A 15864-nucleotide genomic window follows, 5' to 3' on the forward strand; every position below is an offset into this window, starting at 1 on the left:
GCCCGATATCATGGTGGCTGTCGTTTAGTTACCGTTCTTGAAGTGAGACAATTTCATTGTTCTATTTTAAGACCTTAAAGGAACTTGGCCTGGAAGGCCTCAGTTTAGCTGGGTGCAATAATAGGGTAGATCGCAGCGCCTGTCTGTGAATAGGTCAGAAGGGCTTTTTCCAAAAGAACCTGGGGTGTTTATGTAAGCAATATAGATCTGCCTACTTCAAAACTTAATTGTTGCCTAGCGGTGGCACGCTTGTTGAGAGCACCGTGGGCATCATTGGGTCAAACATTGCTCTTTAGTGATGCAAAATACTGCTGTAACGCAGGGCCGCAGTACCATTCAGTATCTTTCAAGAACAGCTGCCATTATGGGAACAAGTTATTCGACAAGATTAGGCACAGACCGTGTGATGTAACTGATTATGCCTAAAAACGTGCGAAAGTCATCTATTGATGAAGGCGCAGAGATCTTTTTGATCACCTTCATATTTCTTTGGCCCAACGGGATTCTATAGTTAATTGTTGAAAACGTCTCACTGCAACAAGCGAGTTATAAGGGACGCCAAAGTCCTGCGTTCCGGTTTAATTTAGACCTCCCCTCCCCTCCCCCCATCCTGGATTTCTGTGGCATGCTCCTAAATCTAAGATTTTTCTTTCAATATTAGTGCGGACTCACGTAAATATAGCTTTCAGATACCACAGAATTATGTATTGAAATAATAATAATAATAATAATAATAATAATAATAATAATAATAATAATAATAATAATAATAATAATAATAATAATAATAATAATAATAATAATAATAATAATAATAATAATAATCAACAAATAAAACAACACGTAAGAACCCCTGCCCGTTCTTCAGGGAGGAGGAGCCAAAAATAATGTGAATAAATAACAAAGGATAAAGCACGAGAGATTATAAAGGCTAAAGCAAAATTGCAGCGAAAAGAAAGGAACAGCGCGACAACAAAAACAGCCAAGATCAAAGCAAGAAATTCGCATCCTTGTTGTTGTTGTTGACGCTGTTATGCTGCGATACCCAGAATTGGGCATATTGGTATTGCAGGAATCATCGAATAATTTACTGTATGTGGAGAAGCCGGTGGCACAATATGTTGCCAAAATTTTAAATTTCGTCAAAATAAATTAATCCCACAAGCCTCGCTGTACTTCTTTTACTTCTGCTTTCAGAAACGAAATTCCTTCCGCTTAATATTTCCATTTGGCTTTCGAATATTTCTATAGCTCCATTTTCCCTCAGTCGCAATAAAATTTTCACAATGTGCTTCATGCGATATGCACAGAATAGAAGAGCTCAATGGTGTAAGAGCTGGACTATCAACTGCGCATCAAGGGACTCACCGCGAGCCACGAGCACGACGAGCAGAAGACGAAGAAGAAGAAGAACAACAATGGCCGCTCCACGGGGAGCGGCTTCTATCTAATGCGACAATCTATTGCAACGTATGTATTGCCCTGCAAAGTTTCATTGAAAGCAGTCCGGCAATGGCGTATTCGCCGTCTGACAGTTCGGGGCGTCGGAACAGCTCCATCAGTCCAGTCATCAGCAACTATGTGCTGACGCCCGAGGAGGTAAGAGACGCCCAAGGTGATCGCAGGATTTTCCGGGTCTCGGGCGCACGCCTCACAGCGTGGCTGCGTGCGCCCGGGGCTGCCATTGTCCTGCCGTGGCAGCGTTTCACTGCGCGGAGGGCCAGTATAAATGATCGACTTCATTTGCACGCTCAATCGTAAGAGCGTGGCTAGAACTTAAATCGGCCAGGCCTGAAGCGATATGGCGCTACAACCAAATGTGCGTTGTCTGACGTTGCACTGAGAGCCGCTGATATACTGGCAGCGTAATCGCAGTTCATGAGGTTTCGTATTGGAACACTGCTGAAACACACCAAAGTCCTACTCTCGTCCAAAATTCTCGGAAGACAGCGGCGAAGGAAATAACTGCGTAGTAATAACGCGCATTTCCTGTTTGTTTTGGTAACAAAGGTTGCGTGAGCTCTATAGTGGCGTGATGTGTTTAACTGTGTAACCTGTACTCTGCTCTAATTTGTGGTGCTTCCATCGGTGCGCATCTTGGAAAAAAAATGATAAGGAATATCAATAGCGTCGTGGAACGAGAAATCAGTTGTGTCAAGGGAATCGTATCACTACCCTGGTTCGTAACATGCTGCCTAGAGTAACGACCATTTTTAAACGAAGCCTCGTGAAGCAAAGTCAGCGCTATTACATGAGCTGCAGCTCTCTGCAATAATTTTTTGCCCAATGGGATTTGAGGTGCGTTTTGGCCAACATCCGATATTCTCTTTCGCGCTTGTTTTGCACCAAGTATCCCACCGCAATAATTTACAATTTTGTACACCTATTTACCGTAGCGACCGCATTCCGACCGGGAAAAAGGTACTGTAAAACATTGAGCTTTTGGCGCATCTTTAAGAACACCACGTAATGGAAATCAATACAGAGCACTCCACTGTCGCGTCCTTCATAATCAATGTGTTGCTAAAACTCACTATTCATTCGTCAATGTGTTTGTAGGTCTGTAAATCCCACGGACCTGGGGCACCGAAATCCGCTCGCATAGGAATGTGACCGCCTTGGCAGGAAACGAACCAGCTATGTAATTATGTGCAGGAGAATGCGTTAGGCCGATGAGCCACAGGAGTAGGCTTTTCTGAAAGTGGCTATGAAAAAAATGCTCCCGAGTGGCGATTACTCGTGGGTCTCTTCTACTCCTGTGACGTCATTCTGTATACATCTGCTGAATGACACAGCTGCAAGGTTGTTTCTGCGCGTGCAACACAGGAAAAGGGGGATTTTGGGAAACAACAGCAGAATGTGAGGCTCTGCTGGAATGCCATCGCGTGTTCAGTTCGTGTTATCGTCCTTGTGATAGTGCGGGTTATAGTGCTGCAGGAAGAACATGAGATAGGGACAGATCTAGGATAGCGTCCAGCTGAGTGGGGCTTATCAAAGCAAACTGAGAAGGAAGAGGGGGAGGGGCTGCATGCTTAACGCTGCAAGCGCTGAAGGGTCGGCATGCCTTTAGAGGGTATAAACTGTCAAGGAGACTCTGTTAGAACGTGAAGGCTATGACAAACGTACTGTTGTCAACAGAAGCTTAAAGCGGCGGAATGAGAACTTGGGAAAAATATTGGAAGTAAATATTGTGTAAGTAAAACAACATTAAAATCATGGGTTTTTACGTGCCAAAACCACTTTCTGATTATGAGGCACGCCGTAGTGGAGGACTCCGGAAATTTTGACCACCTGGGGTTCTTTACCGTGCACCTAAATCTAAGTACACGGGTGGTTTCGCATTTCGCCTCCATCGAAATGCAGCCGCCGTGGCCGGGATTCGATCCCGCGACCTCGTGCTCAGAAGCCCGACACCATAGCCACTGAGCAACCACGACGGGTAAAGCAACATAGTTCATATGACTGTAGAGGAATGAAGGAGGAGTAATTTCTTTCGTAGATTAGACAAGTAAGGAATTAGGTGACAATAATACTTTAGTATCATCATCATCATCATCATCATCAACATCATCAGCCTGGTTACGCCCACTGCAGGGCAAAGGCCTCTCCCATACTTCTCCAACTACCCCGGTCATATACTAATTGTGGCCATCTCGTCCCTGCAAACTTCTTAATCTCATCTGCCCACCTAACTTTCTGCCGCCCCTGCTACGCTTCCCTTCCTTTGGAATCCAGTCCGTAACCCTTAATGACCATCGGTTATCTTCCCTTCTCATTACATGTCCTGCCCATGCCCATTTCTTTTTCTTGATTTCAACTAAGATGTCATTAACTCGCGTTTGTTCCCTCACCCAATCTGCTCTTTTCTTATCCCTTAACGTTACGCCCATCATTCTTCTTTTCATAGCTCGTTGCTTCGTCCTCAATCATAATATGTGAAGAAAACAGTAGTGCAGAAGCATACGATGCAACGATATCAAAGCTAACATGGAAGTAACACTGGTTGCGAAGAACAACGAATCAGAGTTGCAGATTAATAAGAAAACACAAGTAATGTGAGTAACGTCGAAGGAACATAGGTGAAAAGCAAGTTGAACGAAAAGCGATGCACCACAGAGCTGGAATGCTTGACTGACCGAATATTGCAAGTGTTGCTAGTACTGAATCGAAGTCCGACTCAACGCACTAACGCGCTCTGTCGACAGAGAGATACGAAATAGTTGCTTGACAAGAGGCGCAGCAGGAGCTCGTATTGTATTATAAGGCGAGGGCCCCGGCGTTGGCTAACAATGCTGCTATATAAACAGAAATATATCAACGCCTTTTTTTTTTAGTTGGAACTGTTTTTGATATAGCTCTGTTTCGCCGCTTCAGGTGCGTTTCTGCAAGGGACGGAAATTATCTGCATAAAAACGTCGCAGTTTTGCCCGAAAGACGAAGCCTCGATTGCGATAGCAAATCTGTAGACAGCTATACGAAGTAAGGTTAACAGTTTTATCGGCCGTATCATCTTGGAAACATTCGCTTACTAACTGAATTAACAAGCATGGTGTCAGCGTGCACAAGCAAACATCAACACATCATACTCGATGAGCGCGGACACTCGCTGTCAAACCGCCGGTGTGAGCAAGCGCGGCGGCAGCATCGAGCGAAGTGACCTTAATGCTCTCTATCGCTTCAACGTAAGGGCGGCGAGAACACAGCGCGCACAAAGGTATGAACCGTCTGCAGACCCCTTTCAAGATACAGCGCGGGCTAGCCCGCGAGCCCGTGCAAAGTACGCGCTTGTTCGAGGAGTCGAAGCTACCCCCGCTCCCTCCTCCCGCGCTGCCTTCCCACTTTTTTCCTTTTCGCGCGAGAGATTGAGCCGCGATCGTCAGTTGCCCTTGCGGCCATTGATGAAATACGCAGTTGCTGCCGGAGCGCAACGCCGCCCTCCCATCCCCCCACTGCCTTTCGCGAGACGGAAGACAGCGCGTTTGCTCTCCGCTTTCCTCTTGCGCGCGCACGCCACATTGAGCCGCGATCGTCGGCTTCCCTCGCGTGCTTTCACTCTCACATGCAGCACACGACGCGCGGCGACGGTGTTATTGCCCCTTGGACTTTATACGGAACCTCACGGCGACACCAATGCCGACGGCAGAAATGCGCCTGAAGTGTTCATATCATTGCTATTGCAATAAAAACCTCCAAGTACAAGTGGCTGATAAAAATAATTCACGAATTATTAGTTTTATTTATTAACATTAGGACATATTTTCCAATTGCGAAGTTGACGTCTGGAGATGTAACAGTAGTGAGTTGCCGGACCGCTGTCGCAATGCAATTCAAAGTTGATGCCCTCTTGGTTTAACTGTCACTGAACCTGCACACTGTCGAACACAACTTTAGGTTGTGTTCGTAGGTATTCAGCGGCCCTATAATCTAAAACTATTCCAATATGTTTTTATTCCAATCTTCTCGCATCAAATTTGCGTTACCGCCGACGCAAGCATCGGGCGGCCACCCGCAGAGTTGTCTGAACAGACAAATCGAACCCTCTCCTGGTTCATAGGAGGTCACTTTTGCTTGCATGAAAACGAATAACATTGCCTACACTGAGCGGCTTGTCTCATCTAATTGGGTGACAAGAGGCGAGGAGCACTCTCAAATGGAGAGGGATTCGATTTGGCCGAGCCACTGCACTGAAAATTGATAGCCGGATAAAGAGGGCGATGCCGGCGTCTGCGATTGGTGCACTTTTCCTTACTCCGCTTGCGGTGGCTGGTCTAAAATCACGGTGGCATGCAACGGAAGCTTAAAATAACGCTCCTCAGCATCCTAAAACGCATCCTCAGCCAGGAAGAGTTGGCAGAACGAGGTCGCAAACGTGCCGAAATGCTCGAAAACGTTACACTGCCACGCAAAAAGTGTTATTATACGCAAATAAACCCATGCTCTCAGGCACGTGCGAGTAGCCAGTGCCTGAGCGATCGGCGGCAGCCATCGTTTATTCCCTTCGGAACAGGGCAGCCGGTGGCTATTCAGAAGAAAATTCAGTTTTGTTCGGCATATTAATGCATCTTTAACGCGTGCACGTCACATTTACGCGTGAGTTTTTGCGGTTTTGTGACGTCGCCTGACAGGCAGATGACGTGGGTGCAGCCCGAAAATTTTTGACCAATAGCCGAGGGCTAATGTTGAAAAGGCGTCGAACCAGAAATAACTATCTTTATTTTGTTCGGTCAAATCATGGATAATCACTGTGCACACGTCATATCAGATGGGGAGCTATCCCGGTTTTAGTGACGTCGCGTGACAGACAGTTGAAGTGGGGGTGGCCCAAAAAAGGTTTTGACCAATCGCCGAGGGCTGATTGCAGAATTCGAATAGAAAAGTTTGGAATAGCTTTACATTATAGCGTACCAGGTCGGCGTCACATTTGCTAATCGCCCACATCTAGGCTACCTTATTTTTGCCATTTTAATGAAGTACTAGCGGTTTGGAACGTTCTACGGAGCTAATCTCCTCGTCTCGATGTAAAGAAAACAAATGAGGTTTATATAAACCGAGAGACGAAATTTACGGAGTCGCAGTGAAGTAAAGAACAAGTCAAGTTGCAAAAGCCTTATGTATAAAATAAGTCAATTTGCAAACACTATCGAGAAGAGCTGTTAAATATTCTGAACTCTCTTGATTTACTAGCCTACTTTATTCACTACTGCGCGTCTTTCATCATTACGAAGAGACTGCGAATAGGATGGTCGGGTTCCTTGATCGGGCACCCAGCAACACTGAATCTAACTGTGGGGGTTGCGTCATCAAAACACACACAGTTCGAGACGCGAATAATGTTAGTAATTCAACGTTATTGTTTCAAAAAGAATACATTCTAAAATCTCTTGATGACAGGAGTTTAGCTTTAGGAATATATGTAGATTTTTCGAAGGCTTTTGTTCACCTGAACCCCAAGTTACTTTTAAAAAAGCTTCAAGTATGTGGCTTTCGAGGAACGTCATTGATGCTTTTGAGCAGCTATCTCGGAAGTGGACAACAGTATGTTGAAATAAACAGTCACCGATCCAATGTTAAATCTCTGTCTTCCGGCGTGTCGCAAGGCAGAATTTTGGGCCCGTTTTTTCTTTAAATATATACGTGAACGACATAACACAGATAGACAGAGAAATAAAAATGGTCATATATGCTGATGACACCAGCTTATTGTTTTCAGCCTCATCTGCTTCGAACATGGCCATGAAAGCAAATACAGCACTTAGGCAGCATGAGAAGTGGACAAAATATAAAGCCATAACAAAGGTCATTATTTACCGTCCAAAAAACAAGGATGTTCATATTAACGATATCATTCTTAATAATTTTAAAATAGAGATAGTAAATTCCTTTAAAGTACTAGGTGTACTTTTCAATGAGAAAATGACATGGGATGACCCCACAAATTACGCAGCATCTAAACTGTCACGTCTCATTGGATCGATTTACGCTCATAAGCACCTCCTCCCTATAAAAGTGAAATTGCTACTTCACAATTCATTGTTCTGTTCCCACCTAAATTATTGTCATTTGGTCTGGGGGGAAACACCCCTCATGAATCTACGAAAATTATACGTTCAGCAGAAGAGAATGCTCAGAATAATATACAATGTAGCATATGAACACCCATCTAAGCCGCTCTTTGTGAGAGACAACATAATGCCGATTCATGATCTGTACGCATACCGTCTAATCTCTAAATACATTGCCAAGCTCAAAAACAACGTCTCGTTCATTGCACAACTGGCATCAGTGCAGAAAAGTATCACGTACGCAACCATAAACACCGATATTTGGTACATACATTCATTCAGAACAGGTTACGGACAACATATGCTCAGAAACACTCTTCCATATCTCTTAAACCTGTGCCAACATTACAATTTAAATCGCTAACGCATCCGACCAAAAGATTTGCGTCATTTTGTTTCAGTTACACACGAAAGGGCGGCACTTTCTGTTTGAAATGTACATGATATTATGCACATCGCTTTGTTTTTTCGAATTGTACATTCATGTAAAACTTGTCATTTGTTTGTGCATTGTGATATTCCTTTTTGCCTGTGCTCATATGCTTGTACTGTTTGGCTTTTTTTTTCTAAACATCATGTATTTGTATCGGGGAGGCGAGAGCCCGTCAAGCTGGATATCTAGCTTTCTCTCTCCCCCTTCCAGATCCTTGGGATGGAAAATAAAGGGATTATTATTATTTTATAGTAATTTAACTTAATTTTACTAGAGACACCCACAAAAACCCAGCGTCCACCGGGGATGCTGCTCCGTTCTCAACATCAACTCTTCTAAAAGAACCTGCTTGCTCAGCAATAAAGTCCATTATATACTGCACTAAGTCTAACCAGAACATGGATTGAGCATGGATGCTATGAACATGGATACCATTTAATACCCGTCCACAACCCGGTGAACAATAAACACACTGAGACCTTGTTTTGTTCATTGTTAGCCAGAAGTTGCAAACTAGCAGCACTCTATGTTGACATCTGAGATGACATACTACACGCTGGAATCTTGCAGACACGACGCCCCGTTCGGCCGCCTAACAGCGCTTCGTCGCCGAAAAAGCTGAGGAAACGGTCGAGTCCACTGATCCACCACTACCGCCTCGCTACCGCCGACAGCCCAATCCGTCTCCGTCGCTGTGCGTCCGTTAAGAAGCACGGGAGCCGCGTTCCACGATCAGTGTCATTCCACGCACCCGTGCGGCTCAGAACTGTGAGCGAGAGCGACGTCAAGATATCCTCAGTAACACCCCCGCCACCGGTTGACCGCTCCGCCGAGTACCGCGTGTTCTTGGTGTCTATGACAGCCGTGACACTCGCTTTCACCGTTTTGCAGCCGCTCGTGCTCTTCCACTTCTTGGTGCAGTGCCAGGAACCGCGCTGTTACAAGCCAGCTATAGCTATCCGCGAATCAATCGAGCCGTCAATTGCGCCCTGCCACGACTTCTACAAGTACGCCTGCAACGGCGCTGATTCGAATCACTACGCCAAAGCTCGCGACTCATTAAGCATCTCTGTGCTTCATTCGATATCAGCAATACCCACCACGTCAGGGCAAAGCAGCATCGAGAAGGCTGCCATACTACTTAGGAACTGCATGAAACTGGTACACCAGACGCCCGAGGATATCGACAAGATCAAGACTGTGCTTAGCGCGGGCGGCTTCACGTTACCGCAGATGCCTACGACGTCGGTATACTTCATCGTTCGCGGCATCGTGGACATCAATCTCAACATCGGCATCGGGCCCTTGTTCAGGCTCACCGCTGGTCACAATCTTCGCCTTGGCCGAGGCTATATGCTGTACTTTGCACCCAGTTACCACATCGTCCCTTTCGTCAAGTTTCTCCAGCAGCTTCAGTTGGCCAACACCCTCGACGTGTACGTCAGACGCTGCGCCGAAGTAATAGGTGAACGTGGCATGTCCTACTCGCGCGTCATCCGGGCTATACAGACTGTAAACAGACAGTTTTCTCACCTGCCAGAAAGCGATGCGTTAAACGCACAAGTTAAAATGAGCAGCCAGTATCCACTTACAGAGTTTTGGTTTGCGCTTTCGAAAGTCATTGGCAAAAAGTTTCAGTCGCTGCAAAACTTGCGTACGACGTGCTTAGTCATTGACGGCGAATACGCAGAGTTCCTGTCGCAAAATGTGTTCACGTCGCTAGATCCTATCAAGATTTCAGCCTATGTGGGCCTTTACATCGTGTGGTTCCTGAGCCGCTTGGCGTCCTACAGTCTCGCGTACAGCACCACCGTCGCCAACTACACGGACAGCTTGAAGGACCTGTGGCCACGTTGCTTCAGCGACGTCCGTCAGTAAGTTCTTTCACATTACCCATGTTGCTTTGTTTGTCATATTGCTGTGAATTTCATCTCGCACGTTGTTGTCTTAATTCATTAACTCACAATCTCTCCAGTAATAAACAGTAAACAGTCTTCCTTGTTCGCTCTCTCCATTTGCTGTTTCGCAATTTACAAAAAAAAAAAAAATTACCGCTGTTTGATGTATTTGGATCCAGGTCGTAGAAGGAATGCTGATCAATGAATTCTGTCAGTGATCAGGTTAATGGCTAATAATTTCGCAAGTGAAATATTTCATTAGCTTTATCGAGCTTTCCATAAAATGCACATTCTTAAAACGGAGATACAGTGAGTGAACTGTGACACTAAAACGCCGAATGCAAGTTAGTCTTTTCCCGTAGTGCAGAGCCTTATGGTACGGCAGTGACGTAAGCGAAAAAAGTTCGGCAGAGACACTTAAAACTGCTTACGTGTGGAATTGCGAAAGCATTGTAGTCGCTTTGTGGAAATGTTTTCGCTTAGGTATTCATCCGTATGTCGTCGTGCGAGTTATAAACTTCCACGGCAGTCCTTTTTGTTTTCATTTTCTTCGTCTACAGCGGCGTGCTTCCGTCGTTGATCACGTTTCAGAGATGTCGCTGAGGTAGACGTTTCGGAGTGCATCCCAGTAGACACAGCACCGATAAAACCCAAAGAGAAAGTGACGCGCGGGAGGCAGCGACGTGACATCTGCAATGACGCACGCATTAGGCATACCGCATTTTATACACTCATGATTTGGCCTCGAGAGTTCATCGCAGTAGACAGAGCACCGATGAAATACGAAGAGAAAGTGACACGTGGGAGGCAGTGACGGAAGCAGTGACGTAACGTGTGCAATGACGCACGCACTAGGCACCACTTAGTCAACCGTAACCGTCGAGCCACCACGGCGTCGGGGAAGCGTGATCATCTTGCACTCCGGAGGCCCGGGTTCGATACCGGTCCAGACCGCAATGTCCGAAATTTTATTTTCAGTTCCATTAACTGACTTTGTTTACTGTAGACCGGCTGAAAACTATGACGTGAATCCGAGCATTTTTCTCAACGGCGCACTCGTCGCGCCGTCGGACATTTTTGGTACCATATTTCGGTCACGCCGCCGACGATAACGCCGGATTTTCGCGTAATGAGGCATATAATGCTTTCGCATAAAAAAAAAAGAACGTGTAATGAGCGTCTCCGTTTAGCCTTGTGTCCTCAAATTATGCGTCTAGATAAAACTTGTGCCATCCTTTTTTAGGGTCTTAAAGGCTGCCAACCATGACGCAGGTTGATGCCGTTTGCTGCCGAAAGGTTGTACCTGAAGGAATACTTGGAGCGCAGCGACATTGAGCATGTCCAAGACATGGTGCAGCGTATTTCCCATTCGGCTAGAAACTTCGTCACTTCACTGCATAATGCTAGCCAGGGCAGCGAGACTAGGATGGTGACCAAGATAGAGGCCTTGCGAGTGATACCGTACACCTTTACTACGACAGATGACATCGTCGAACTGGACCGGTAAGTAAAATTTACAATTTCGCCTGCGGTTTCAGTGTCTATACCGTTCCATTCCCCTCCACCCTTCTGTTTTGATTTACAGAGAGGCAGTGTCGTTAGGCAGAAACATTGTACATACTTGGGCCTTTCTTGACGAAAAGTTCTTACGCTAGAACTGTTCGTAAGAGCAAATTCTAGCCAATCCTGACGCTGGTCATATCATTAATAAAGGTGAACAGCCAATGATACACCATTGATATACGAACGAACATCTTTCTGAATTCGGTCCTTGGGCCTGTATTCACAAAAATCTGTTATGCTAAAGTTCTTCGTAAGAGAAAGGTCTAGCCAATTCTGATGCTGGAAATATCAGCGAGGTCGGCCGGCCAATTGCAAAAATAAGTTGGGGACGAAAAGTTTCTTGAATTTTGCTCCTAGGTCCGTATTCTCAAAAAGCTCTTACGTTAAAGTTGTTCGTTAGAGCAAATGCCAGCGAATCCTGATGCTGGACATCAAACTATTAAAGGCGGTCAACCATGAAATGGGAGAGTACTTACAAACGAGAAAGCTTTGTGAATTCGGCGTCTGGTGTAATATAGCGTGTTCTATACTCGCGGACATCTTTCTGTGGCTATAAAGGGAAAGCTACGTAGGCAAAGCGCGCACGAGTGAGTGCGCTTCTGAAAAGAGTCCCGCGTTTTAATCCACGTTAGGTTAGGCTAGGGAAGAGAAAACATAGTCACCTTATTAGCAACAGTTAACTAATACAGAACACACCACCGAATGTAAAAGTTTACTTATTTTGCGGCTTTTCCCTTCCGCGTCAGGGCAAACGCGAAACCGTCCTACGTGAAAGCTTCGTCGATTCAGTTTCTGTTCCGAGCAACCAAAAGCACTGTCAACGCTGACGGACTACCGGCGCGGTAACACATGTGCAGCAGGCACGCGGCCGTAGCTTTCTCTTCATAGCTACAGAAAGTTGTCCGCCAGTATAGCTAACAAGGGGGTTGGGGGAGGGGGCAAGATATATATATATATATATATTTTTAATATGGTGGCGAGATACGAAGCTCGGACCTAACAGAAGTCGGGCAGCACAAACACGGCTTTTTCTGTTATCCTTAATTATAGCCTTTAGTCAGCTTACAATCACTGGGCGCTGACCAAAGCCGACGGTTTCTCGTCTCGCGCACCGTCTAGGTGCGAGCGTGTGACGCCTATCACGCAAGCGTAGTGAGGCAAAAGGATAGAAAGTTGGGCGAGTTGGTACGGTAGCATGATCTTGGATTGTAGCGCGAAGTGACACGGACACAGACTCTCTGTGTGAAGTGACATGCACTCGTCCTGTCTGCTTCTAGTCTGTGTCCGTGTCACTTCGCGCTACAATCCAAGATGATGCTGCCGTAGTGAGGCGTCTGGTGGCTGCCAGGGCGCTGTTCCTTCCATGCAGCAGGAGTTGCTTTGCATGCGTTGTCGCGCCGGCAAGTTACAGCCACGTGTAGTTAAAGCACCGTCTAAGGAGTTCAAGCATTTTCAAGACTTCAGCTGGTAAACTAGCGAAACGTGAATATTTTGAATACATGAAGCGAACAGCATGGTTTAGTTTTTTTGTAATCAGTTTCTTAACCTAATTTTTTGATAACTCACTAAGAATAACAACAAATAAGTAACCCCCTTTTCGGAAGACGACTGCCGAAGGAACATAATTGGTCCGGTAACCGTATCTCGCAGCCTAGCACACAATAGATAGGTTGCGAACGTAATATTGACTTATGGCCTGCACTTTTTGTTGAATGAAAGTATAGCTTGCTTCGCTTTAATGAAATTCAAACAAGTTTACAGCCGCTGCTTTTCATGTTTCTCCGAAAACTCTGCATTTAGTCGGAAATTCGCCGACATCAGCACAGTGAAGCAGCCATAAGCCGTTCCCGCACGCAACAAATTACCATGTCATGTACCAGCAGCCTCGAGGACACCCTGGGGCTGTAAATGAAAGCATCGCGCAGCATCAGCGTACTCTCGGGCTTACCCTATAAAGGCACTGTGAGATGTTCACCGGGGCAGTATTTATGCCTGGACACGATAGCCGAGATAACAGCGATAAGAGTATTTATGTCCTTGTACCGGTCAAGAGGTAATGAGCGTCGATCACCGCTATAGCACGAAGGAGCAATAAAACCGCGTGGATATATAGTGCATGTTGGAAGGAGTTTGGTGCAGTGCGGTAATAGCATCCCTACCAAAAGGGACAGACAGCACGGCGCTATTAAGCCACCGAAGGCCATCTTCTGTAGAGCCTCGGGGATAGATTTGTTCTGTTCTTTGTGTATATATATTCTGTGCGAGAAGCTCCTTCGTAGACGTGAGCGTTTCTGCCCAGGTTGTACGCGCACGTGCCGGACCAGAAGGATGCCAACTATCTGGATAACTATCTGCACTTGACCCGAATAATCGCCCAGCATATGGTGAGCTTGCTGCTGGACACCGCGGCTAACACGACCAGGTTCTTCGTGCCGCCATTCAGGATGGAACTGCCATATATGATCAGCGTGTACAACACAGTTCAGCTGGGCCCGGACACCGTCGTGCCCCCAATCGATAAGTCTTTCTCGCTCAACTACGCCGTCATCGGACACAGCGTCGTAGAGCAGGTAAGTATTCGCAGTGGGCGTCATGCGGGAATCGGTTCGGGCGATTCCACGAGCCACGTAGTCAGCAATGGGATGAACAAGAATAACTCATGGATTGCATGAGTCAGCCGACTCGCAAGCCTGTTAGTGTCGAGGTCCTCGATTAGAGTGGTGTGGTTGAACGCAGTTGTGAAATTGCGCTAAAGAAACCGTGCATGGGAAGCAAACTGAAGATGTAATCGCCGCCGGCCGGGTTTGTCTTTTATGAACAGGGACTTTCTGTTTCGCGAACGGCATTTTTAGGTTCCGCGAGCGACCAAGACGAATGCTACCCCTATCCTCACTTCGGCGGATTTGTACATTACTGTTTGGATTTAACATCAGCACCGCACGCCATATCTGCACGCCATGCATGCGCAGAACGGCGCTTAAAATTTTTTTTTTATGTCGATACATACATTGAAAAGGCGGGATTTGAATTACAGCCTGTGATATAAATTAGCGCTGAATCGCTATACGTTGAATATTGTTTTTAACTTCTATATAATATTTAAACATTGTCTCCGCTGGGCGACGCGATTCTGCTTTTGTAGCGGGATTATATTCACAAGGAGGCATAATTTTGCAAAAAGTTACCACAATTCAGGCAATTAACAAAAAATAACTAATCAACTTTAAAATGCCGTCCTTTAGAACGTCGTATATGCTGAATAATTGAGAATTGCATTATCCGAGATACATTCCACCTTTCTAAAATCCTTATAGCATGATAGTGCACGAAGGTATCGGCCACCGAAAAATATACCCATTGACTTCATTTCGGAACCTCGCGCTTTCCGCGTGTAGTCCGCGGCATGACGTAGATTGGATTCAGGGTAATGTTAGTGCATTGCAGCGAATCGCAGGGGGCCAGAACTGCGAGCGGCTTATCAACCAGCCGGGGAGTGACAGGGAAAATAGTGGCCCGCGGGGTCGTAAATCAAATCGAAACGCGGGTATCGGGTGGATACTTTGAAGACATTTGCACAAACCAACAAGAAATGTTTTACACAAAGGAATGGCCTTCGAGAAGGATAGGCTTTAATTACCCTCCACAGCTGCAGTCTCTAGAAGCGGTAATTAAAATTTATGTTAGTGATCTCTTGTTAATCAGTTCCCAAATAATTGGGGTTCGTCGTGGAAGAAACAACCACTGGCTAGCATAATCGGAAGGAGAAATTGGGCTATTTTACCCCATGCAATTCGTGAAAAATTTCATAAGGTTAAAGAAAAAAAGTGCCCTCTATAACAATGCCTGCAGGAGACACTGCTTCAGCGAGGGACAACTGCGTGAAACCTGCGCTAGCCACCAAAGTCTTAGTTTCATCCGTGTTTTCAGAGCAGCTGATTGCACCGGTTGTGTTCATTGTAGCAGCCGCAGAAGCGCGTCGAAATACGACGATCGCAGCTGTACACTAGGGACATACTGATTAACGCAGGTGAGCCAACTGTTCCTGCGCGGTCCGGAGATCTTCAACGAGACAGGCTACTATGACAGGGTCTGGTCTTCCGGCTACATCAATGCGCTGAGGAGGAGGTACCAGTGTCTTCGGCGACAGCACATAGAGCAAAGGTGGTACAGCGGCAGTATACCGAGGCGCGTCTTGGAGGCCGCTGTCACGGCTGAGATTCTGTTCGATGCTTACAAGGTAAGCAAGGCTTCTCCGGGCTGGCGACGTTAATCACCGCAGGGGCACATAATTGAATATTCAGAGAGGTCAGGAACTTCATATTTTGCGTTTTCCTTCTTGATATTATTATGGTTTGGCTCATCGCATGTCGGCAAGCAAGAGCGGCGGCGTAAGCGTATTTCCGAGCAA

The 15864-nt window shown here is 46.1% G+C and overlaps 1 protein-coding gene across 1 annotated transcript in view; it reads left to right on the top strand.

Moving 5' to 3' along the window:
* Positions 1-1512: 1512 nt before the first annotated feature.
* Positions 1513-15864, top strand: part of LOC142575373 (neprilysin-1-like) — a 28764-nt gene continuing 14412 nt past the window's right edge. Inside the window, exons 1-5 of the mRNA XM_075684746.1 lie at positions 1513-1599; positions 8566-9869; positions 11166-11396; positions 13756-14026; positions 15484-15693. Coding sequence (XP_075540861.1) covers positions 1513-1599; positions 8566-9869; positions 11166-11396; positions 13756-14026; positions 15484-15693 — 2103 coding nt within the window. The remainder of the gene's footprint in view (positions 1600-8565; positions 9870-11165; positions 11397-13755; positions 14027-15483; positions 15694-15864) is intronic.

Source organism: Dermacentor variabilis, chromosome 1 (assembly GCF_050947875.1).
Source record: "Dermacentor variabilis isolate Ectoservices chromosome 1, ASM5094787v1, whole genome shotgun sequence".
Classification (NCBI taxonomy): Eukaryota; Metazoa; Arthropoda; class Arachnida; order Ixodida; family Ixodidae; genus Dermacentor; species Dermacentor variabilis.